Below are 21,647 nucleotides of genomic sequence, written 5' to 3'. Positions count from 1 at the left end.
GTTTATATTAGTAGTTGAAACAAACTGCTCAGCAAAAGAAAGTGTACACTTTAAAAGTGGATTTGGCAAAGAAAATATTAACATTATCAAATCATTACGTAGTTGAAAACTGTTGAGTGACACTGCAAACTTTAACTCACAAAGACACTGTGATACCCGTATAAAATACATCACTAGTAAATAAACATTTGTTGGTTTTGTTTTCACCACCATTAAACACGAGTGTATACTTTCTTCTGCGCTTCAGTTTGTCATCAAGAATTGAGAACATATTCATTGCCATGGGGATTTTATACAATCAGGATGGAATGTATATATGAAGCAAATGCATACTTTTTCAAAATAGTATCGAGCAAATGGATACATTTTCAAAATAGTATCGAGCAAATGCATACATTTTCAAAATAGTATCGAGCAAATGCATACATTTTCAAAATAGTATCGAGCAAATGCATACATTTTCAAAATAGTATCAAGCAAATGCATACATTTTCAAAATAGTATCGAGAAAATGCATACATTTTCAAAATAGTATCGAGCAAATGCATACATTTTCAAAATAGTATCGAGCAAATGCATACATTTCCATATCAGTATCTAGAAAATACATATATTTTCTTAACAGTATCAAGCAAATGCATACAGTTGGTAATAGTATCAACAAATTCATTCGTTTTGACAACAGCATCAAGCAAATGCATACATTTTCACCATAATATCAAGTGAATGCACACACTTTCATAATAGTATCAAGCAAATGTATATATTTTCACATTGTTCCAACTTGAGATGTTATTTTGCAACCTTGCAGATCATTAAGGTCACCATGACCTACTGTATGTTGACAGTTCATCAACTGCTATTACGGATCTGTTATTTATAAGTAATAATTGATGGAGACATTTCACCCCCACAGAAAAAATGACAGTTTGGGGGAACCCTGCCAGGACGGGTATTAATTTCATGAGACACCAATTGAATGTGAAAAATGCCAAAGTAGAAAGTGACCAAAAACAACCAAAAAGTCCACCTAAACATAAAACATAATTTATATGAAATTATGCCACCAGCCTAAATAAACCTGCTTCGTGTACAGTCATTCTTGCCCTTAACTGACAACCTGAACCCAGCATTCTTACCCCCCCGTCCCCACTTACCTTGTAGTCATGTTTTTGGTACCCCTGCTGATAATCTGCACTCTAACATCCCTTTCCTTGCACCAGGCCCCCAATGTTTTTTTTATCCCTGCTCCTTCATCACTTACCTTCAATAATAAATGACAGCATCACTTTCTATTTAATTAAAGCTAGCTTTTTTTTTAAAACCCCCATTTTGGTTAAAATGATCAAACAACTATTATGACCACACAAGTTTGATTTTTTTTTATTATGTTTTTTTGTTTGTTTTTTAAACTTGCCATAGTTATTCATGTTTATGGAGAAACTTGAGGTCCCTCAATGCCATCTTTGTCAGTTCAGACAAGATGAAGATAATTATCTGTTTCACCCATCCATCTCTGTCTTTAACCCTTTTAACAAATAGTATAAACAAATCCTGGTAAGTAATAAACATTAAGTAATCTGTCAGGTTAAAAGTTTCAGTAACATGACACTTTGATTTAAATCTTTTCTCTGGAAAAGTGGAGCATTTTAAAATATTTAAATCTGATTAGCTCTGAAAAGATGGATGTGTAATATACCAAACTAAATACTGTAATATATATACTTTAGTTACTGACTATATTTATATTAGAATAGGCGATGTTTATTTGTTTATTGTCGGAAATTAACAGATCTAGCCTCATAACAATTTTAATGTGTTTTAATAATTATTTCAAAGCACACTCCAATAAAGGCTACATATTGATGAACCAGATTACATTGCAAATACTTGTGCATACTGAACTAATTTCTACATATTATATAAAAACCTCAGCCACAAATGACCAAAAAATAGATACAAAGCTAATATACATAAGCTAATATAAAATTCTATGGCTATATATATATATGAAATTGAATAAAAAATGCCATACACGCAGATTGTCTTTGAATATTCTTGCCATCAATTCAATATGAGTATAAGAGTATAACGCCTTGGTAACATACCCTTTTGTTAATGTTTGGATAATATGCAAATATCTACATATGACTAATTCTGTATGTGACCAACTTCGTTCAGTGGAATTATGTTGTATGTCTTTGGCTTGGATGTTATGAACATTTAAGTTCAAACAACCATATGAATATTCATAATTCCGCACAGTGATTCTTTTTGTTTCATATATATATCTATACATTCATTGGGAAAAGACTGACTATGACATCACAATGACTGATGAATATTCAAACATTGTAAATGGATCATTGTTTATATACAAGTATGTGATGAAGCTTCATGAATATTCATTTTTTAATATGCAAATATGCTTGAATCTTGTTCAGCCAATCAGCAGATGAGATCAGACATAAATCTTGCAATGTTTGATGGCGTTGATGAGATGAGTTTGGCATCGACTGGCTGTGAAATTTGTGTGAAACTCCCAGCCACAATCAACACTGTCCCGTTTTCGACAGCCATCCCGAGGAACGATTTAATTACTGCTGAAAAGACAAAACAAAATTGAAATATTTAGAAACAGCAATTTTCCTGATAGTAAAGGCAAGATACTTTCATGGATGACAAGTTCTAAATTCTATTATGCAATATTTTTGATGGTGATAAAAAATGTCAACTCAAGTTTAAGCTCATTTCGCACTACAGAAAAGTGGCCAAAATTTTATCATATCCAGATAGATTCCCTTCAAACTCAGCAGCTATGATTACTTATTCATCAAATATATATCTTTGCACAATATGTATGAACTATAACTTAGTATAAGCTGAAAATTCAAAGCCAAAATATTCAGTCTCGATATTCTGCCAAAACAGATTCCATTGGGTGAGTGAGTGAATTAAATTTGAAGGTGCATCATACAAAATAGTGATGAAAATTCTATGAATGCATCATTGTAAATCATTGATGACACCAGGTGTTCAAGAAATCATGCAAATAACTCTGTTGGTGCAACAGTGACGGTATCCGTGGATGGTGACGGCAGGTATCGGAGGATGCTACAGTGGACATACAACAGTGATGCATGTGACGAACCAACTCAGGGGAGTAGGGAGCACACTCGATAGGAATCAACAAAAACTTTAGAAATAAAAACAGGGAGAGGGGACAGAAAAATAAACACAGACAACCACATCTTTTTATACCAGGAAGAAAAATGAAGGACTATATTGCATGATGTAACATTTAGGAAAAGGTCTTTCTTGAAAGAAAGACTCTTGAATTTTGTAATTTCTCAGTTTTAATTTGCCTTTCTTTATAGTTGTTTTCAGGAAGTATCATTCTACAACCATTTATTTACATGGTTTGAGAATAATACTGAAATGCTTTTGCATATTTTTGTGATGTATTAGGATATGGAATTTTTACAATCTGGAATGAACTATCAAACTAGCAAGATATGGTCTCCTTATGAACACCTGTTGCCTTTTGGCTTGTTAAAATGAGAACACTAGTTGCATTGATTGAGAATATAAATCCTCAAAGGTAAGATAATCAAAATGTAAACACACCATTTGAAATGAGGATCATGATTATCACAGCCGCGTTGCATCAGCTAAAGGCGCTCTCTGAAAAACATAATGTTTGTTAACTTAGGATTCCATGCTGAGGTCTTCGTCAGCATAAATCATTCTACGAAGGCAAGTCACCAACTTCTGCTTGGAATCATGCAATAATTCATACAGTCGAAAACCATGGCTCTTTTTCATTGCTTGGATTATTAATGTTTATTTCTAAAATTAGGGTTTAATTTTAAAAATATTGATTATTTTTGAAAATTTAATTTCATATTATTTTAACAAACATTATCTTATTTGTAATAATTATGATTGGATTTGTGAATACACTGCCAAAGGAATGGCTGCTTTGATTTGTACAGAGCTTTCGTTACTGAGTCAAGAGTTATCTCCCTTTCCATGTCTGTCACATCTGATCTCTTGTTATTGAAATTTGTTACCAGATTTGGTTCAACATTTGTGAAACCATGCGAGAAAAAGAGCAATGTTTAAGGTTGTATAATCGCTTGCAATTCAAATTTTAACACAATACACAAAGACTCAAGGATTAAACAAGTCATTTGCTTCTTTTCTAATTACAGCCAAACCACATGTCTGTGTCTGTGGTTTTAAGAATGCCAGCTGTTTTTTTGTGTTTTCAAAAGTGCCCAGTTATTTTAGAAGATGATGTCATGCAATATAACATCAAAATGACTTACTTGAACAGCATTTATCAATCGATAAACAATAAACACGATAAATAAAATGTTTTATAAAGTGGTCAATAGGTGTTCAACAGGTGGTCACTTCATGCAGTGAGATGCCGCTACCAGACACTAAAACTATCTCTCTCAGGGCAAGTTTTTGTTAGACCTGTGGGCATCCTTAAACGCAAACTACAAATATCCCCAGAGGCAGATATGGACTAGTCACTAGTGCATTGGTCACAGAGGGTTAAGGTAGCAAAAAGCATCAAAGGTAGAACAAAAATACTTTCACCATATCAAAAACATTTGTATAAGCCCTGAACAAAAAAAGACCTTGATGATCTATTTAGTCATGTCTTATGACAAGCATCAGTTACTAGGTTCCTTGGCCCCTTTACACAAAGTGATCAGCGTCCCGATCCACACAATGTTCGTAGCCATACGACATTCGTAAGCCTAAGATAAACTATAGAGTTACGACAGGTCATAACATTACTAACGCTTTGTGGATCGAGACCGTGGATGCTAAGTCAATCGTAAGCCATTTTTAAGTATGGTAAGGGACTTACGATTACCTTAGAGCTAAGATCACTTTGTGTGACGGAGCCCTGATTCTGGAGCCATTTCTGATGGTGTCTGTCTCTGAATAATATGCTTAGTCCAATGCATTTGGAAATCATTGTCATTAGATATTTTTATAAGAAATTTTCCACTTTAGATGCCATATAAGAAGCTTGTTCAGGCCTTTGTGAGTAAGGTGTGTTTAACAAAATGTGGTGAGTCACACGTGAATCATGCAGATATTGATGCCATCTAGTAACACTGACCTTACCATTGAGTCCAGCTGGTAGTTCTCGGCGTCGGCAGAATTGCCATTATCGTAGTCTGCTATTTCTTCAATTGCCTTCGTTGTGGTACTGGCACGGCCATTCTTTATATTCTGGAATGGTTGAAGATTGGTGAATTCATGATGTTGATTAAAGGTGGTCCAGAAGGGGAGTGTGGAGAGATGGAGGACGGTCATGGTGAGGTGGATGACGATGCAGTGAGACAAAGAGTCAGGTGAGAAGGTTGAATTCAGGTGAGGCATATGGGGTTGAGGTGCGAAGGATAAGGTGAGACAGATGGGATAGGTTATGGTGAGATGGATGGGGATTAAGGTGAGACAGATATGGTTGGGTGAGATGGATGTCGTCAGAGTGAGATGGATGTTGGCGAAGTGAGATGAAGGGGTGGAGGTGAAATGGTTGTTGGCGAAGTGAGATGAAGGGGTCGAGGTGAGATGGAGGGTCGAAGTGAAATAGATGTGGTTGCAGTGAGATGAATGTGTTCGCAGTGAGATGAATGTGTTCGCAGTGAGATGAATGTGTTCGCAGTGAGATGAATGTGGTCACAGTGAGATGAATGTGGTCGCAGTGAGATGAATGTGGTCACAGTGAGATGAATGTGGTCAAAGTGAGATGGAGGATGATGGAGTGAGATGAATGTGGTCGCAGTGAGATGAATGTGGTCGCATGGAGATGAATGTGGTCAAAGTGAGATGAATGTGGTCAAAGTGAGATGGAGGATGATGGAGTGAGACAGATAGGCTTGAGATGAGAGAGGTCGTGAGAAGGATAGAGAGAAGTGAAAACAATTTTTTTCAGTTGTGGTGAGAATGTTGCTGCTGCTGCTACATTGATACCGATGTAGGTATGTACGAGGGTTCAGTGGGAGGGCTGAAGGATGAGTAACCTCCTCATTTCAATATCTATAGCCTTACCCCGTTAGATGGAAGCGCCTTCCTCTGTGCACTAAGGACGGCGTCGTGGACAGTGACAAACACTTGTTCCTTGTCGTTGGTCTTGAAGAAGCCTGTCTTCTCAAACATCTCACGTACGTCCACTATAACACACACACATGGTCAGTAGCAAGAGACAAAAGCTTTCAATTTCTATTTCCAACTTCTTAACCTATCAGACCGCGACTTGAAGGAACTGCCATAAACTCTGACGAACAGACAGGGATGAGTATTTGGGGAAAATAAGCAAAATAAATCACCACAATCAAAAATAATTTAGAATTCCAGAATTTTTTTTTAAAAACATTCAATACTATAATAACACATTCAAATTAGAGTTAAACTAAAACTGCATTTGAATTACAATCATCATTTTAAACAAAATACTATTCACTGGTGTGAAAATACCCAAGGGAGAAAAACAATTCATACAGAATGTTAATGGAAACTTGTCTGTGACCCTGAAGAATGCTCACCTTTACAATGGGCCAACAGCACCGACACATTCACATCCTTCAGTTCATTAATCACCTGAAACATCAAAGTTCATCACTTGAGAATACAAGACAAAATTGTTCAGTAGTGATATAACTTTTGAAACTACAATCTTCCTTATGATCTTACCTGAGAACACAGCGAGAATGAACAATAAAGATTTGTTACAAAGTCAAACGTGAGAGACAAGATCAGTACTTTCCCTGTAGTTCTAGGAACAGACACTGATGCAATAATAACTTTGTCAATATATTGAATTACGAAAGTTCTTAAAAAATCATTGTTGTTTGTTGTACATTGGTGTAGTGTACAGTACATAACCCTGTGCACTTAAAAGAACCCACGGAACCGTTGGTAATCCGTTGGTATATGACCAGATGGTGGCAGGATTCATGATTAACAGATGCACCTAGTTATGCTTTGGTTCGACTACGCATAAACAGACAGAACGTCATGTAATGCAGCGGAAACTCATTGACAACGACAATGTACTGTGACTATGTGTCCCAGTCCACCCAGCTGTGAATGGGTACCTCGTAAGGATGGGAAAGTCACATTAACTTGGTGCACCTAGTGGCTGCATGAGTTGTATGCTCCTCAGGGAGTTGAGATTGAAAATACGATGTGCTGTTAAGATCCAGTGATCGAGGGAAAAAACAAAGCATTTTGAGCATGCATGTAGATAGAATGGACAATAGCGCTAAATAAATACCCATATAATAATATAATATATTGTAATATTCCATCTAAATGACAGCAGTCTGTTAAAAATACTAGACAATCCAGTGATCAACATCATGAGCATTGTTCTATGCAGGTCAGCAAATAATTCAGCACTACACAAGCACTCATATCCATACACATGAAGTAAATGTATCATTTCTAAACAGATACTATTTTACCTGTCACTGCAGAACTACGTACCTGACCGAGAACCTTCACGCCAACCGAGTCGACGTAACTCATTGTAGAACAGTCGATGATCACTGTATGGACTTCAGAGCCTCGCATTGGAATTGTACTGACGTTTTCTGATGATATCCGCAAATGAACATCTGTCGAATTGTTTGTTGTCTCCTGCAAATATCACAATCATGAAACATAAACATCTCAGCCGCCATGGATGCCAAGGGACATCTGTATAGCATGTTTCAGCAGTCTATGTCACACCCTCAAATACAGTTCCCCATTGCTTTTTAATGGAGGCCTAGAGGAATTCACAATAGACAGAATTATATGTATATTTAGGTGTAAAATCAATTTAAAATTATAGTTTTGGTTGTTTTAATTGAAGTTGTTTCTTCCTAAAACAGCGATCAAAGTGTGCATGCTCGGAAATGATCAAAACAGTCATTCAGAATAAGTGAGGTGAGGTGAAGTGCCGGATTTATCATTGTACTTGAGAATATTTCGCTCATATGATTATGTGCATGCGTATGTATATGTGGCTGCTTGTACTAACCCAGACTTAAGCTGGTTTGATAGTGATAGCTCACTGAGATACCATGCTAGAGTTAAGCATGAATACACCACTCAGACACATTATGCTGACTCCAAGCCGACCAGTCCCAACAAGTACCATATTTTAATGTTTTTGGTATGATGCAGCCGGGCATTGAACTCGCAAACTTCCCCTCTCAAGGCGGACGCTCTAACCACTACACCACGGAGGCGGTCTCAAAATAAGTAAACTGATAAGAATTGTTTTTTCACTAAAAATAAGATTATACGAGAAGGCTAGAAAAATAATGTACAAAATGTACAAAACCTAATCCAGAAAGTGGGTACATATAGTTCTTTCAAGGACTTGAATGTATACACCAAATAAAACTGTGTCCCTGATACCATTGGGGTGGTGGGGTGTGGGAGGTGTGTGTGTCTGTGTGTGTGCTAGCCTGGCTAAAGCATTTACTGTGTCTCATCGAAGACCTGAGTTCGATTTCCCACATGGGTACAATTAGACTAAGGCTTGAGTCTCTGAATATATATAATTTTGATAGTAACAAACAAGCCCTTTTATATTGAAAAGGAGCCCTAGTGAGACCAGAGATTCTGAACCTGAGGAAGTAGACTTGCTTTATTTAGGGCTTTAGCACTGCAGAGAGGGCTTGGCAGTAGGGGAAATACTGTGGTTCAGGGACTGTGAGACATACTAGGGGTACAATGTGTGAAGCCCATTTTGGACATGATAGTGCTGGATTATTGCTAAAAGCAGCGTGACAACCAAACTCACTCACCGCACTGATGCCATTGGCTGGCTTACCTTGACAATCTGTGTCTCTGAGCCAGCCTGTTTCTTCTGGAGCTTCCTGGCTTTCTTGATGGACTTCTTCAGAGCTTTGGGATCAGCTGCCAGCTTGTAGACAGTCTGTTTGAAATGTTCGTGTTGGCAAAGAACAGAGCAGAGTCGAACCTGTAGATCTTGATTCCTGAGATTTCAGCAGCCTGGAGAGAAAGTTCTGTGTAATGCCACTGATAACAGGAAGAGTTATCTCCCTTAGAAAATATTTGTATTTCTGAGCAATGATTGTGAGTGTTTCACATGAACCTTCTCTGTCTCTAGAACAAATCAAAATCTGTGTTTGAGGGCGATTTCCATAACTAATCGATAGACTTATCTTTAGTCTATTAAAACACATAATTTTGACAGAAACAAGTAACTTTATGTAAATTGAAAAAGATCCCCAGTGAGATGGAAGATTCAGAGCCTGAAACTGCTGAAAATCTAGACTTGGGGGTGCAGGCGGCATTGCCACAGTTTAGAGGAAATAATTCATTGTTTCCCATATTAGATGTGTTATTACAGGTATATGGTACATTGATGTACATCACGTTTAATTTTGATTTGTTAATATTACAGTATCCATATATACAAAGGGGCAGTGGGACAGTCTACTTGTTAAAGCGTTCTCTTGAAGACACGGGTTCAAATACCCCACATGGGTACAATGTATAAAGCCCATTTCTGGTGTTCCCCACGGTGATATTGCTGGGATACAGCTTAAAGCTGCATAAAATCTCACTCACTCTATACAAAACTACACACTCAAACTGACAGTTATTTGGTAAGGCTTTTTTCAGTTAATTCAAATGTCAGTACACCTGTCTCTCTGTACACTCTCAGTGTTGAAGTACTTCAAAGTGCATTCTCACTGCTAGGTTGATTACACATATACAAAAAAAACTTTGGAGCAGTAGATATGGGACAGACCATTTAAAATGTAATTGAAAAGACTTATATAGATATATGCCATATTGCAAACATTAAACCGTTACTTTTCAAACTGAGTGTTGATTTGTTTTTCAGGTAAGTTGTGTCCCACGCTCAGCAATGACACCAACATTATTGGTGAGGACAAAAGACGAAATATTAAAGTATTGATGTATTTTCACTCTTTGAAATGTAGCACTTTAACAACTAAACACATGCTGATACCATTCAAAAGATTCATAATAGTGACGCACATGAAACCTTGATCATTGTATTACAATCTGCTGATTATTAGTTTTGAACACTTACTGGTTACGTCAACACGAACCATTTCAAACACCTACTTGTATGTCTCACATGACAACATGAACAAACAAGATTACGTGCGTCTATGTTGTGTGTACAAATATCTCACGTGAGAAGTAGTGGTGATTTAAGTGCATTAGATATCCAGACGGTTAATATGCCAATTTGATTAATGTGAGAAACATAACCAATAACATTGCTCACAAGAGCATCGCCCAGTTTTGGTCCTTTAAAACATTTACAATTAAACAGATGAAGCTACAAAAATATCATTTAGTTACTTTGTTAAAATAATTTTGGTCCACAGGTTAATGTCCTGTGAAAAGCCTGTGTACTTTTAGACTAATGCTTAATCTCTGGAAGTATGTAATTTTAGTGGAAATATATAATTCTACCTAAATTGAACTGGAGTTCCAGAGAGATGGTAAATCCCGGGAAAAAATAGACTTGTTTCTTTCAGGACTTTTGCATTACAGAAAGGGCTAGTGGAAGGGAAATAATATGGTTGAGGGACTTGAGACAGGCTATATCTAGAAATATATAGTATCCATTTAGAGAAAAACAGTATTCTTGGAGGCATATTGTTTTTGTGTGAATAGGTACCCAATGCGTGTGTGCTTGGTGTTTAATGCTGCAAGATTTCAAGCTATTTGACTATTGCCTGTTAATAATCAAATCTGGGTCCGACAATCCACTGATAGATATCATGAACGAGTCAGGATCATGAACGTCCATGTGTCAAGGTAGGTCAACCATTGAGTCACAGAGCATAACCATTTGATCAGTTACTGGGGACCTACTTTACTATGGAGGAATACTGGCATCCAGAAACTGTTAGGGTTATATTTCATGAATTCATAATAAGTTTATTTGCTGAAGAACATTGCAGTATTGAAGGTACTTCAAACACAATTGTTGTAATAAGTACCCATTCCTCTTTGCAGTTACACTTTTATATTATACCCTAACTCTTATTCCGTGTTAGTTACAGGCTACCATTTTTAGGTGTAACCTTACCATGTGGTTATGAAGTAAAGACTTGCAACCTACCAGCATCTTTCCCTCATTAATGTTCTAAAGAACATAACAACAATTAGCCAACATGGGTGTACTTACGGCTTTGTAAGCCTTGATGTCCCTGTAAAGATCTGTGCCCGGTACATGCCCCATCAGACATGCATATGGCCTGCAAACAATCAGAGATACAAATACACCACTACAAATGGCAACATGCATCTCAACCTAACATGGTGATGTGAAATGGTGTTAAATGTCGCATAAAAGACGTCTGCTCTTATAGAACAGGTGTGTGTCTGCTTAAATGAGTCATGAGCTAATTTCGTCCTCCTAGCACACAGAGACCAGCTGAATTTTATTATATCCTCATCCTACCGGGTACCCATTAACTGCTGGGTGAACAGAAGCATGTTACAAACACCTGCCCAAGGTGACACCACATGTTCGTGGACCTTCTTCCAGACAGGTCCGTCAACCTGCTTGTGGTAGGGGGAGATAACTCTTTTCTAATGATGAAGCTGATTCAGGGCTCATGATTGTGTAAATTCCAGGTTTTGGTGCACAAATTCACACACATATACTGCACATGTACCCACATGATGAATGATGACCTATACTGTGACTGACACAGATGAGAGTGTTCCAATTTTTCAGAATATTTCAATAGACAAGCAATGACTGAGTTTTGGTTTTATCGCTTTTAGCAATATTCCAGCAACATCAATGAAGCATTGTACCTATGATTCGAACCCGGTCTTCGGAGTGAGTGAGGGAGGGTCCAAAACGTTTTTAGCTATTTTTAGTTATATGGCATGTGAGCTTTATGTGGTAACAAAGCAAAGATTATGCAAGTTTATAAAGAATATCATTTTGGTTAAACCCTGAAGCATGGGTATTGTGACACATGTAGAAATATCTTCAGGGCGAACCAGGATTTGAACTGATAACCCCATGTTTCTGCCATTTTAAGGAACAAAGCTTTGAAAAGAATTTATAATTTTTCATATTACTGTCCCTGGAGAAGTAAGCAATAGCCGAAAGTTAGTTCAACTCTCCTGGAGCGGCTACTGACCTCTGAGACCGGACTATAACAGTGAGGAGAGCAAATCCCACGCCGACGCCAAGACCGAGGTCAACGTCCAGGAGGACTGTAGCAAACCACGTCACTAACCACACCATCTGCAGGAAATGGAGAACACAGAGAATCAGCAACTGAAGACTCATATCAACATCACTTACTTGAGAAGTGCTGAAACAACGGGATAATGATTAATGAAATTTAACATATTCCACTTTTGTCTTTTTTTGTTGTTCAATGTCACACTCAACAATATTCCAGCTATATGGTGGCAGTCTGTAAATAATTGAGGCGGACCAGACCAGATAATCCAGTAATCAACGTCATGAGCATCAATCTACACAATTGGAATATGATGACATGTGTCAAGCAAATCAGTGAGTCTGACCACCGATTCCGTTAGTTGCCTCTTACAACAAGCATGGGTTGCTGAAGACTAATTCTAACCCTGATTTTCACCAGTTATTTAAGTGAATCTTGCATGAAATATACTTACAAAATCTACAATGGATATTTTCCATAATCGTTTCAGCTCAAAGAACTGCTTGAACATGCCCTTCAGAGCGACGATGATGATAGCAGCTAGCACACACTGAAATACAGAGATTAGAACTAAATCAAACTTTTAGCCACTTTTCAGCCATTCCCTACTTTTTAAGATTACACTTATTAACATAACATCATCAATATTCATCATAATTTATAAAAATGGTTATGTTTCAAAACCTCTTAAATTTGGTTTGACGAAATCTTAACAAGGGATACATCATTAGCATTTTGATAATATTTTCATGAACATGAACATTAAATTTATATATTATCATACGCATATATTTGTTACTTTCAGTGAGTGAGTGAGTGAGTTTAGTTTTACGCCACACTCAGCAATATTCCAGCTATATGGTGGCGGTGTGTAAATAATCGAGTCTAGACCAGACAATCCAGTGATCAACAGCCTGAGCATCGATCTGCTGTTACTTTCAGAGGTACAAGTACCACTGTAATGTTAATAGAATAATCATCATCCAAAGGAAATATTTGATTTTCTACCGTGAATAGCTGCAATACTGCTGATGCGGCTTAAGGTAACATTTAGTCACTCACTCACTCATCATATTACTTACGTTAGGGAGGGAGGCAAAGTATGGCCCCACCACCAGCAGCACAATGAGAAGGAGAGCACTGGAGAACAGCCCCGCAACCTGAAACACAACACACTGGTTACATCCAGGCTGGATCGAGTACCCTGTGGGGTCCGACGTAGGCTGTTCCACCCAAAGGGTTCCACGTAAGAAAAGGTTCCTAGCATACAAGGAAGGTCCTCTAATTGTGAGTCCTGGTTGAAAAAGGTTCCCAACGACCTTGATTGTCTACCTTTGGGTTCCAGGTAAGAATTAGGTCCCAAGCAACCAATGCTGGTTCTCTCATAATAAAGCAATATTTTCACCTCCCATAAGGTAGCTCTGACAGTCAATAAGATGACGACATCACGAATTCACCGATCCCTGGATATTCTATAACCAAGGGAGCTAACTGTGCACATACCTGAGTGCGACCTCCGACCCCCTCCTGCACCAAGCTACGCGAGAGTGAGGCTGATGCGCAGAAAGAGGAGAAGAAGGAGCTGAAGATGTTGACGATGCCGTGCCGTAGCCAGCAGCTCCTGCAGCAGAAATACATCACCGATCTGTCATATACTATCATCTCACAATAAGTTGTTTCAAAATGAAACAAATGAAATCAAGCTAACCCTGTTTTGAAACAATGAATTGTAAAATGAATGATGTCAGTCTGCAGCAATCTGTAACACTGACCTTTTTAGTATTGAATCGACATATATATTTTCTAGTTTCATGATCACTGAAGTGCATTAATACAAAACACAATGGTCATTTGTGACGTCATCCAGCCTACTACTTACTACTCTTACCAAGTGTGACCCTCCACACAAAGTTTCCGTCATAACTATGGTCTGTTTGCAGTGAAAACGTACCGATGAATTTCACTCTAAACAAAAAAGTATACATTCAAATCTCAGAATTTTATTCAACTTAGGATAAAAGTTGCTTAACAAATGATCATAGTTTCAAATCGCTATTATTGGTTTGTATTACAAGGGGGTATGCACATTAGATGAAACACCGAGAACAAGTAGGGCTGGTCTAAGTTCTCGCTCATCAAGTACAGCACGTGCATTTGTTTCACTGTTCCATCTACTAAACTTTACCCCTTGTAATACAAACCAAAAATAGCGATTTGAATCTATGATCGTTTGTTAAACAACTTTTATCCTAAGTTGAATAAAATTCTGAGATTTAAATGTTCATTTGGCAAGGTAAAATTATGAGGATTCGCAATCTTAATTTCACTTAATTTGATTTACTTTGTTGTTTAAAGTGAAATTCATCGGTACGTTTTCACTGCAAACAGACTATATGGCTTGTCAAGTCAAAGATGATGATGAAAACTGGATACAACCTCAGATAATTTCTTAACATTACACCAAACTTTCAACACAGACATGAGTGAGTTTGACTGATGCATGATCAACTTATGTATGATATACCATCAGGAAAGTAGTCTGCCAAAATCTGACCTCAGGTCATCACCACGGACTAGCCAATCACGGAGCTTGAATTCAATCTCACATGTTTGATACCAGTTATTTGACATAGGTCTCTGTACCTGGTTAGAATCAACCTCATAGTCATGTTTCTTGGCCAGAATCTTTGCCATGGACACTGAGATGGCAAACGCAACAATTCCCACAGCTACAGCATCGCTGACGACATCAGGGAGGTACTCAAACTGTTGTGCCTTTGGGGGAGGGATGCTGAAAGTCACAAAGTTATATAATGCAAATTATAAATGAAAAATTCAAAACCCTAAAACAATATTCTGTTTGATGTATCCAACTTACAGTTGTTTTAAAGTAAAAGATGGGTATTCTTACATATTTCTTTTATTCCTATTTCAGCAGTCATTCCTAAACTGACGTGATTCTTTAGTAAAATATTTTCTTTAAAACAGCATTAATATTTAAAAAGTGTTTTGATTCTGCCTTGTCACAAACATTGTGCAAGTGTTTCCAAAACACCACAGATATTGTACCCAATTACAACAATGCTAGCAAAATATTTATGGTTTTAAAGGGAATAGTCCCAAAACACCAAGCGTGTTCTTTCTTATGTACGTCAGTATATTTCAGCTTTACTGATATACACTATGTCACATTCCAGGTTCATTTAACATAGAAGGTGCGATGAAATACAATGATGCACACAAGGCAGGTTTATAACTCACCCAATTGGAATATCACCAACGATTTTCACGTCAAAGTTTGTATTCAGGTAGGCAAACTGGGAAATCACAGTACCGAGCACAACCTACAAGATACGCAGTTGGTTTAAAAACAGTTGAAGTTACAAGTGGTTGGTTGGATGACAGGATGTTTAATACCTCACTCAGCAATATTCCAGCTATAAGCTGTAAATAATTGAGTCTGGACCACACAATCCAGTGATTAAATAGAGAATCTCATCCGAGTGTCTATTGATATGAAATATATCACCACGAGGTTGATAAAGTAACAAATATCCGAGGCTTGCCGAGGCTATTTTTACTTTTATCAACGAGTGTTGATATATTTGATATCAGAAGACACGAGGGTGAGATTCTATTTATCATCAAAAATCACTCTTCATTAGTTTTCAATGAAAAATGTACATCTCTGAACACAGTACTCCATTAGATTTTCAGTGCAGCGATGTCATAACATTGTGACGTCAACAAGTTCATGATGTCATAGCATTGTCAGGCATTGTACAAAATCTACTGTCAAAACGATATCTCCTAGGAGATATCGTCTGATCTCACACAAGCGATATCTACTGTGCAACACAGTTTTGGATAATAAAATCACAATCTACAAGGTACGCTATGTTGAAAATGTATGTTGTACATGTTGTGATACCCACACAAAAAAGAAATAAAGTGATGAAAAAAAAAATCACAAGTATCGATTTACGCAACTGGGATACAATGTCATGTGTCAATCAGGAGCCTGACCACCCGTTCCTGTAATCGCCTCTCACGACAAGCATGGATTACTGAATATCAATTCTAACCCGGATCTTCACAGGTCTGGTCATGGATGGAAGGATGGAAGGATGTAAAGAATCAAATATTACACTGTATATAATTCACAAACTTTTAAAAATAGACGCCGAACAATGATGGATAATTATGGCCATTCAGCTCAAAATAAACAGACTTAAGCCGAGTGTTAAGCCGAGTGTTAAGCCGAGTGTTAAGCCGAGTGTTAAGCCGAAAGTGTTAAGCCGTGTTAAGCCGAGTGTTAAGCGAAAGTGTTAAGCCGAAAGTGTTAAGCAAGCCACATTACTTAACCACAATGAGTTCTATAGGCACGGGCATCTTGAGCTTGGGTTTGACTTTAGGGTTGTTGTTGATGCACTCCTTGACCACCGCCAGCATCAAGATGCAGATGATGGAGGCAATGAGGGTCACAGCGTTGGTCTGAGGGATGTTCATGAAGAAGTCTCGGTACGACTGGAATAAACATGACAACTGTCACTGGTAGAAACAAGTATCAACATAGTGAGTGAGTTAGAGAAGAGAGTAAGAGAAGTGTAAGAGAGGTAAGAGAGAGAGAGAGAGTAAATGAGAGAAAACAGCGAGTGTGAGAAGAGAGTGAGAGAAGAAAGAGAAGACACTGACTGATAGAAGCGAGTGAGTGAGTGAGAGAAGTGAGAGGAAAAAGAATATGAGAGTGAATGAGAGGAGAGAGTGAGTGAGTGAGCTGGGTTTTACTCTGTATTCAGCAATATGCTAGCCATATAACAGTGGGGAATCAAGTGAGTGAGTGAGTTAATATTTAACGTCACATCGGCAATATCTCGCCATATCGCGGATCTAAAAACATTTTATACAATAAAGATGAAAACATTTTGAAGATTAAAACATTCTGAAAATGAAAACCTGTCGACGATGGACAGTAAAAATACTAGAGTATCACAGATATGAATATAAAGTTAGCATGTAAAACTAAAACATATTAATCAAAGAAGACAACACAATACATGGGCTATAGTTCACCAACAGCTGAAGGTAGATCACCATACTGGGAATCAAGAATGGTCTTCACACTTTGATTCCATGAAGAAAATCAACCCTAAGTTTGACATCGTCAGCTTTAACTAGAAAGCTAGATAGGAGTTTTTGAAGCCACTATGATAATGCCATGCTCTTGTTGTTACAGTTAATTCTGAATACAGAATTCATTGACCTTTTGGAACATGCATTTTTGGGAAGTAATATTACGCGCCCATGGGTAACGATGCAAGATCAAAGAGAAAATATGCATAAAACAGTTTAAGTTGAATAAAGTCACTCAAATCTGTTGATTCCGGAAATAGAATCAACTTGTCCCTTCAGGGTTCACTGATTTTACAAGCATCATCAACAGATTTTCTGAATTTTCCAAGGAACCACTCTATCCTGAGGACACTAAAACCAACCAAAATATAATTAGTAAGTTTTTTTGTGAAAGAAATATCAAAAACCCTGATCACTGATATCAGAAATGCCTTAAATCGACTTCATTTTATTCACGATTTGTAAAACTTAAAAATTAGACAAACAAGTGCTTGGAGGGATCTCCTGACAACTGATTATACCGCTCACTGGTGCAACCAAACCTTAGCTACATTTTCTACAGCCACTCAGAGACAATATTGATTTGAAAGCAGCTTCAAGGAAACACACTAGAGGTACGAGGAGAATAAACCATGACACTCTGAAGCTACATGATTTCACAGTGTCAAGCGTGGATCGTTTGTACGGCTTGACATTTTTACTTATGTGGTATTTTCACATCAACATAAAAACAACACATGAAAGATACAGTGACATTCTACCTTATCACCTCCTATTAAAAATGTCATTATATGGCCATAATGTATGCTACTAAAAAGAATGCTTGATTTTGTTATTCAAATGTTATGTTTTATAGTTAATCTGACATGGCTGATGGGTATTGTAACATACAGCTTTCCAATGATGGAAGTTCTGTATCTTGTTTTGAAAGGTTTGTATGTTGTTTAAGGCAGCACTCAGTAATTGTCCAGCTATATGGTGGCACTCAAATACTCAAGAATGGACCAGACAATCCAGTGATCAACATTAAACAAATTATCCATCGACACAGTTGTGATATGATGGCATGCATCAGCCACAATTGGTTGGTTGGATTAACGTCGCACTCAGCTATATTCCAGCTATATGGCAGCAGTCTGTAAATATAATTGAGTCTGGACCAGACAATCCAGTGATCAACAGTATGAGCATTAACTATGCAGTTGGGATATGATGACATGTGTCAACCAAGTCAGCGAGCCTGACCACCTGATCCTGTTAAGTCCCTTCTTATCAGAAGCTTTGGATTGGTAAACGTGTTTCACAAACCAAATAAACGACATAACTATTACAACCTCTTAATATTCAAAATATTGCAAAATTTTCATTGCTCCAATTCCAAAAAAACTTTTATATCTTGTCGTAAGAGGCGACTAACGGGATCCGATGGTCAGGATCGCTGACTTGGTTGACACATGTCATCGGTTCCCAATTGCGCAGATCGATGCTCATGCTGTTGATCACCAAACTGTCTGGTCCAGACTCCATTATTTACAGACCGCTGCTACGTAGCTGGAATATTACTGAGTGCGGCGTAAAACAAACTCACTCAATCACCTTTAGATCTCTATTTTGAGATATATATAAATATAACAAATATTTAACATTGTAAATCAAATCACTTGATTCAAAATGGTAAAATATAATTATCACCTAAATAATTTTCAATGAAAATGACAACATAATTCTTGAATAAAACGATAAAATAATGTGCCGACAATAACACTTCTACCTCATAACCTTTATGAATTAATTAATACAAAACTGAAACATAAAACAGAAAAACAATAATCTATTTTCTCAAAAAGCAAAGCCTCTACATATAAAACAGGCAGAAAATATTTCCACACACCCAAAAGCTTAAAGTCTTAAATAACCCTTTGTTTCGCTCTACTTGGGGTTAGTTAATAAATGTAAAACTTTCTTGTTTGCCCTCAAGGGAAACATGAAATGCATTCTGATTGTACAGGCAACAATATCCTTGACAAAGCACTTAAAGTTCATTGGACGGTGAAATAAACGCCTTCTGTTTCCAGCGGGAGTATAAACACATCAGGAAATACATCTCACTCTGTAATAGAATGTCACCTAGCAGTGTCTTGGCACAGAACAGGCAATAAACTCTTACTGTCCATTCATAGACATTTATTTTAGAAAAGCTATGTAAATGTTAATTTGTGTGCTGAATTGTTAGTTACTTGAAAATAAGAGTGAGTGAGTATGGTTTTACGCCACTTTTAGCAAAATTCCAGCAATATCACAGCAGGGGACACCAGCAATGGACTTCACACATTGTACCCATGTGGGGAATTGAACCCAGGTCTTCAGCATGATGAGCAAACGCTTTAACCACTAGGCTACCACACTGCCCCTATTTTCGAAAATAAAAAAAGATAGAGGAGAATTAACTGTGTTGGGCGCATTTGACTGATTAGTTTCAATGAAATTATCTTGTGTATTTAAAGTGTGTGTTGTGTAGCCTAGTGGTTGAAGCATTCGCTTGCCAAGTCGAAGTTCCGGGTTCGATTCCCCACATGGGTACAATGTAAAGCCCATTTCTGGTGTCCCCACTGCCATATTGTTGGAATATCATAAACTTAAACTCACTCACTAAAGTGTATGTAAGTTTTAATTATAAGCCTTTTTTCACAATAATGCATCATGTTTGGAGACACCATTAATAGGCTTTACACATTGCTCCCCCATGTGGAGAATCGAACTAGGATCTTTCGGCTGGATGAGTGAACGCTTTAACCAGTAGGCTACCTCACTGCGCTGTGTATCTAAACATCAAAGGATAGATGATAAAAGGCGTATACTGGATCACTGAAATTGATGAAAAGGCATGGTAAGGGCCCTGTTGGCTTATTGGAAACTTATATTTATCAAAAAATATGTAATAATGGTATGAAAATCATTCAACATGACCAAATGTCAAACAATTCCCTTTGCAAATCTTTATATATCTGCCATGTTCAATTACTCACTATTGAAATGAAAGAGGATGATTTTTTAAAATTATTTTTCCAAATCTAAATATGTGCACGTTTATCTACGCAAGATGACTTTATAACCAAATATGTACATCTCCTATGAATATCATCTCTGGTCAAAGACTTTCAATTTGAATATGAGAAAAATGCTTCCTATAATCTCTAAAATCATCCTTTTCACATTTGGGCCCTATCTATGCCCTTAGTGCACCTCTAGTGCTGTCATCAATCCCAAAGATGCATTTGGTAAATTGAACATAGTCTATTTCACATTCATATGTACAAACCTGATAATTTTAAAATGTTTGTAAATGTTTTAGATTAAATCATGTATATCAGTCAGGCAGAACAGTGCCCTTAACCTACCTTGTCATTTTACATCATATGGCCATTAGTTTTTTACTCCAATTAACTAGTGAAAATCCAGAAAAAACAATTTTTTTCCCCAAAACATTAAGATTTAGTAAGTTTCGTTTGAATTTAACTTATAGTCTTTCTTTGAAAACATAATGAAAATATTGGATGAATGCCACAGGAATGTTTTCACATATCTCTTAATTTAGGTTTGACACAAACAGTAGTTGTACGTAGAAATGAGCATAAATAAAGCATAAATTTCAAACTATTTGAAAATATTTTACTACAAGAATGTTCTAATGACAAACCATGATGAATTTTAATTTTCATTCATTTAAAGGAACACTTCCCTGCATTCATTTCATTTTGCCAGGCTTGCACATATTATAGAAGTTCATTACAATATTTACTTTTATCTATACTAGCTGCTAACTAGTTGCAGGAAACTAGCATGTTTCACAAATGAAAACCTGAAAATGAGGGAACAGTGAATTTTAAGATATTTATGACAGGAAGTAACTTACCCGAACCAGTTGCATCTATCTGCCCATCTTAACTAAAATATATGTTTGATCTGTTCTTGGAAAAACTTTGGTGAGGAATGTCATGACATTTGTGAAAGGGAGGTAACTTACCCAAACCAGTTTGAGAGGACCGTAGTATCTGCCCATCTGAACTCCAAATATATGTTTGATCTGACTTGTGAATACATGGCACGCTGCACCTGTTGTGAAACCACTAACGAGGGGATCGGACAGGTAAACTGTAACAAAACCCAGCCGACAGAGACCCATCAGCAGCTGAAAATATAAAAATCGTAAAGAATGAAAAGAGGTTTCAGTGTAAGTAAAGAACTTAACCATGAAAGTTAATCAGG

At 37.1% G+C, this 21,647-nt stretch overlaps 1 protein-coding gene across 1 annotated transcript in view; it reads right to left on the bottom strand.

The window, feature by feature from the left end:
- Positions 1–1,246: 1,246 nt before the first annotated feature.
- LOC124262319 (solute carrier family 26 member 6-like) overlaps positions 1,247–21,647 on the bottom strand; it is a 105,584-nt gene continuing 85,183 nt past the window's right edge. Inside the window, 18 exon segments of the mRNA XM_046696804.1 lie at positions 1,247–2,603; positions 3,628–3,684; positions 5,152–5,259; positions 6,082–6,203; positions 6,576–6,630; positions 7,519–7,671; positions 8,858–8,979; positions 8,982–9,039; positions 11,228–11,297; positions 12,201–12,307; positions 12,703–12,798; positions 13,331–13,408; positions 13,752–13,856; positions 13,858–13,869; positions 14,892–15,039; positions 15,510–15,592; positions 16,614–16,775; positions 21,406–21,570. Coding sequence (XP_046552760.1) covers positions 3,652–3,684; positions 5,152–5,259; positions 6,082–6,203; positions 6,576–6,630; positions 7,519–7,671; positions 8,858–8,979; positions 8,982–9,039; positions 11,228–11,297; positions 12,201–12,307; positions 12,703–12,798; positions 13,331–13,408; positions 13,752–13,856; positions 13,858–13,869; positions 14,892–15,039; positions 15,510–15,592; positions 16,614–16,775; positions 21,406–21,570 — 1,677 coding nt within the window. The 3' untranslated portion in view covers positions 1,247–2,603; positions 3,628–3,651.

Source organism: Haliotis rubra, unplaced genomic scaffold (assembly GCF_003918875.1).
Source record: "Haliotis rubra isolate DU_JTF1 unplaced genomic scaffold, ASM391887v1 Scf830, whole genome shotgun sequence".
NCBI classification, from domain to species: Eukaryota; Metazoa; Mollusca; class Gastropoda; order Lepetellida; family Haliotidae; genus Haliotis; species Haliotis rubra.
This window is presented reverse-complemented; position numbering and strand designations above follow the sequence as displayed.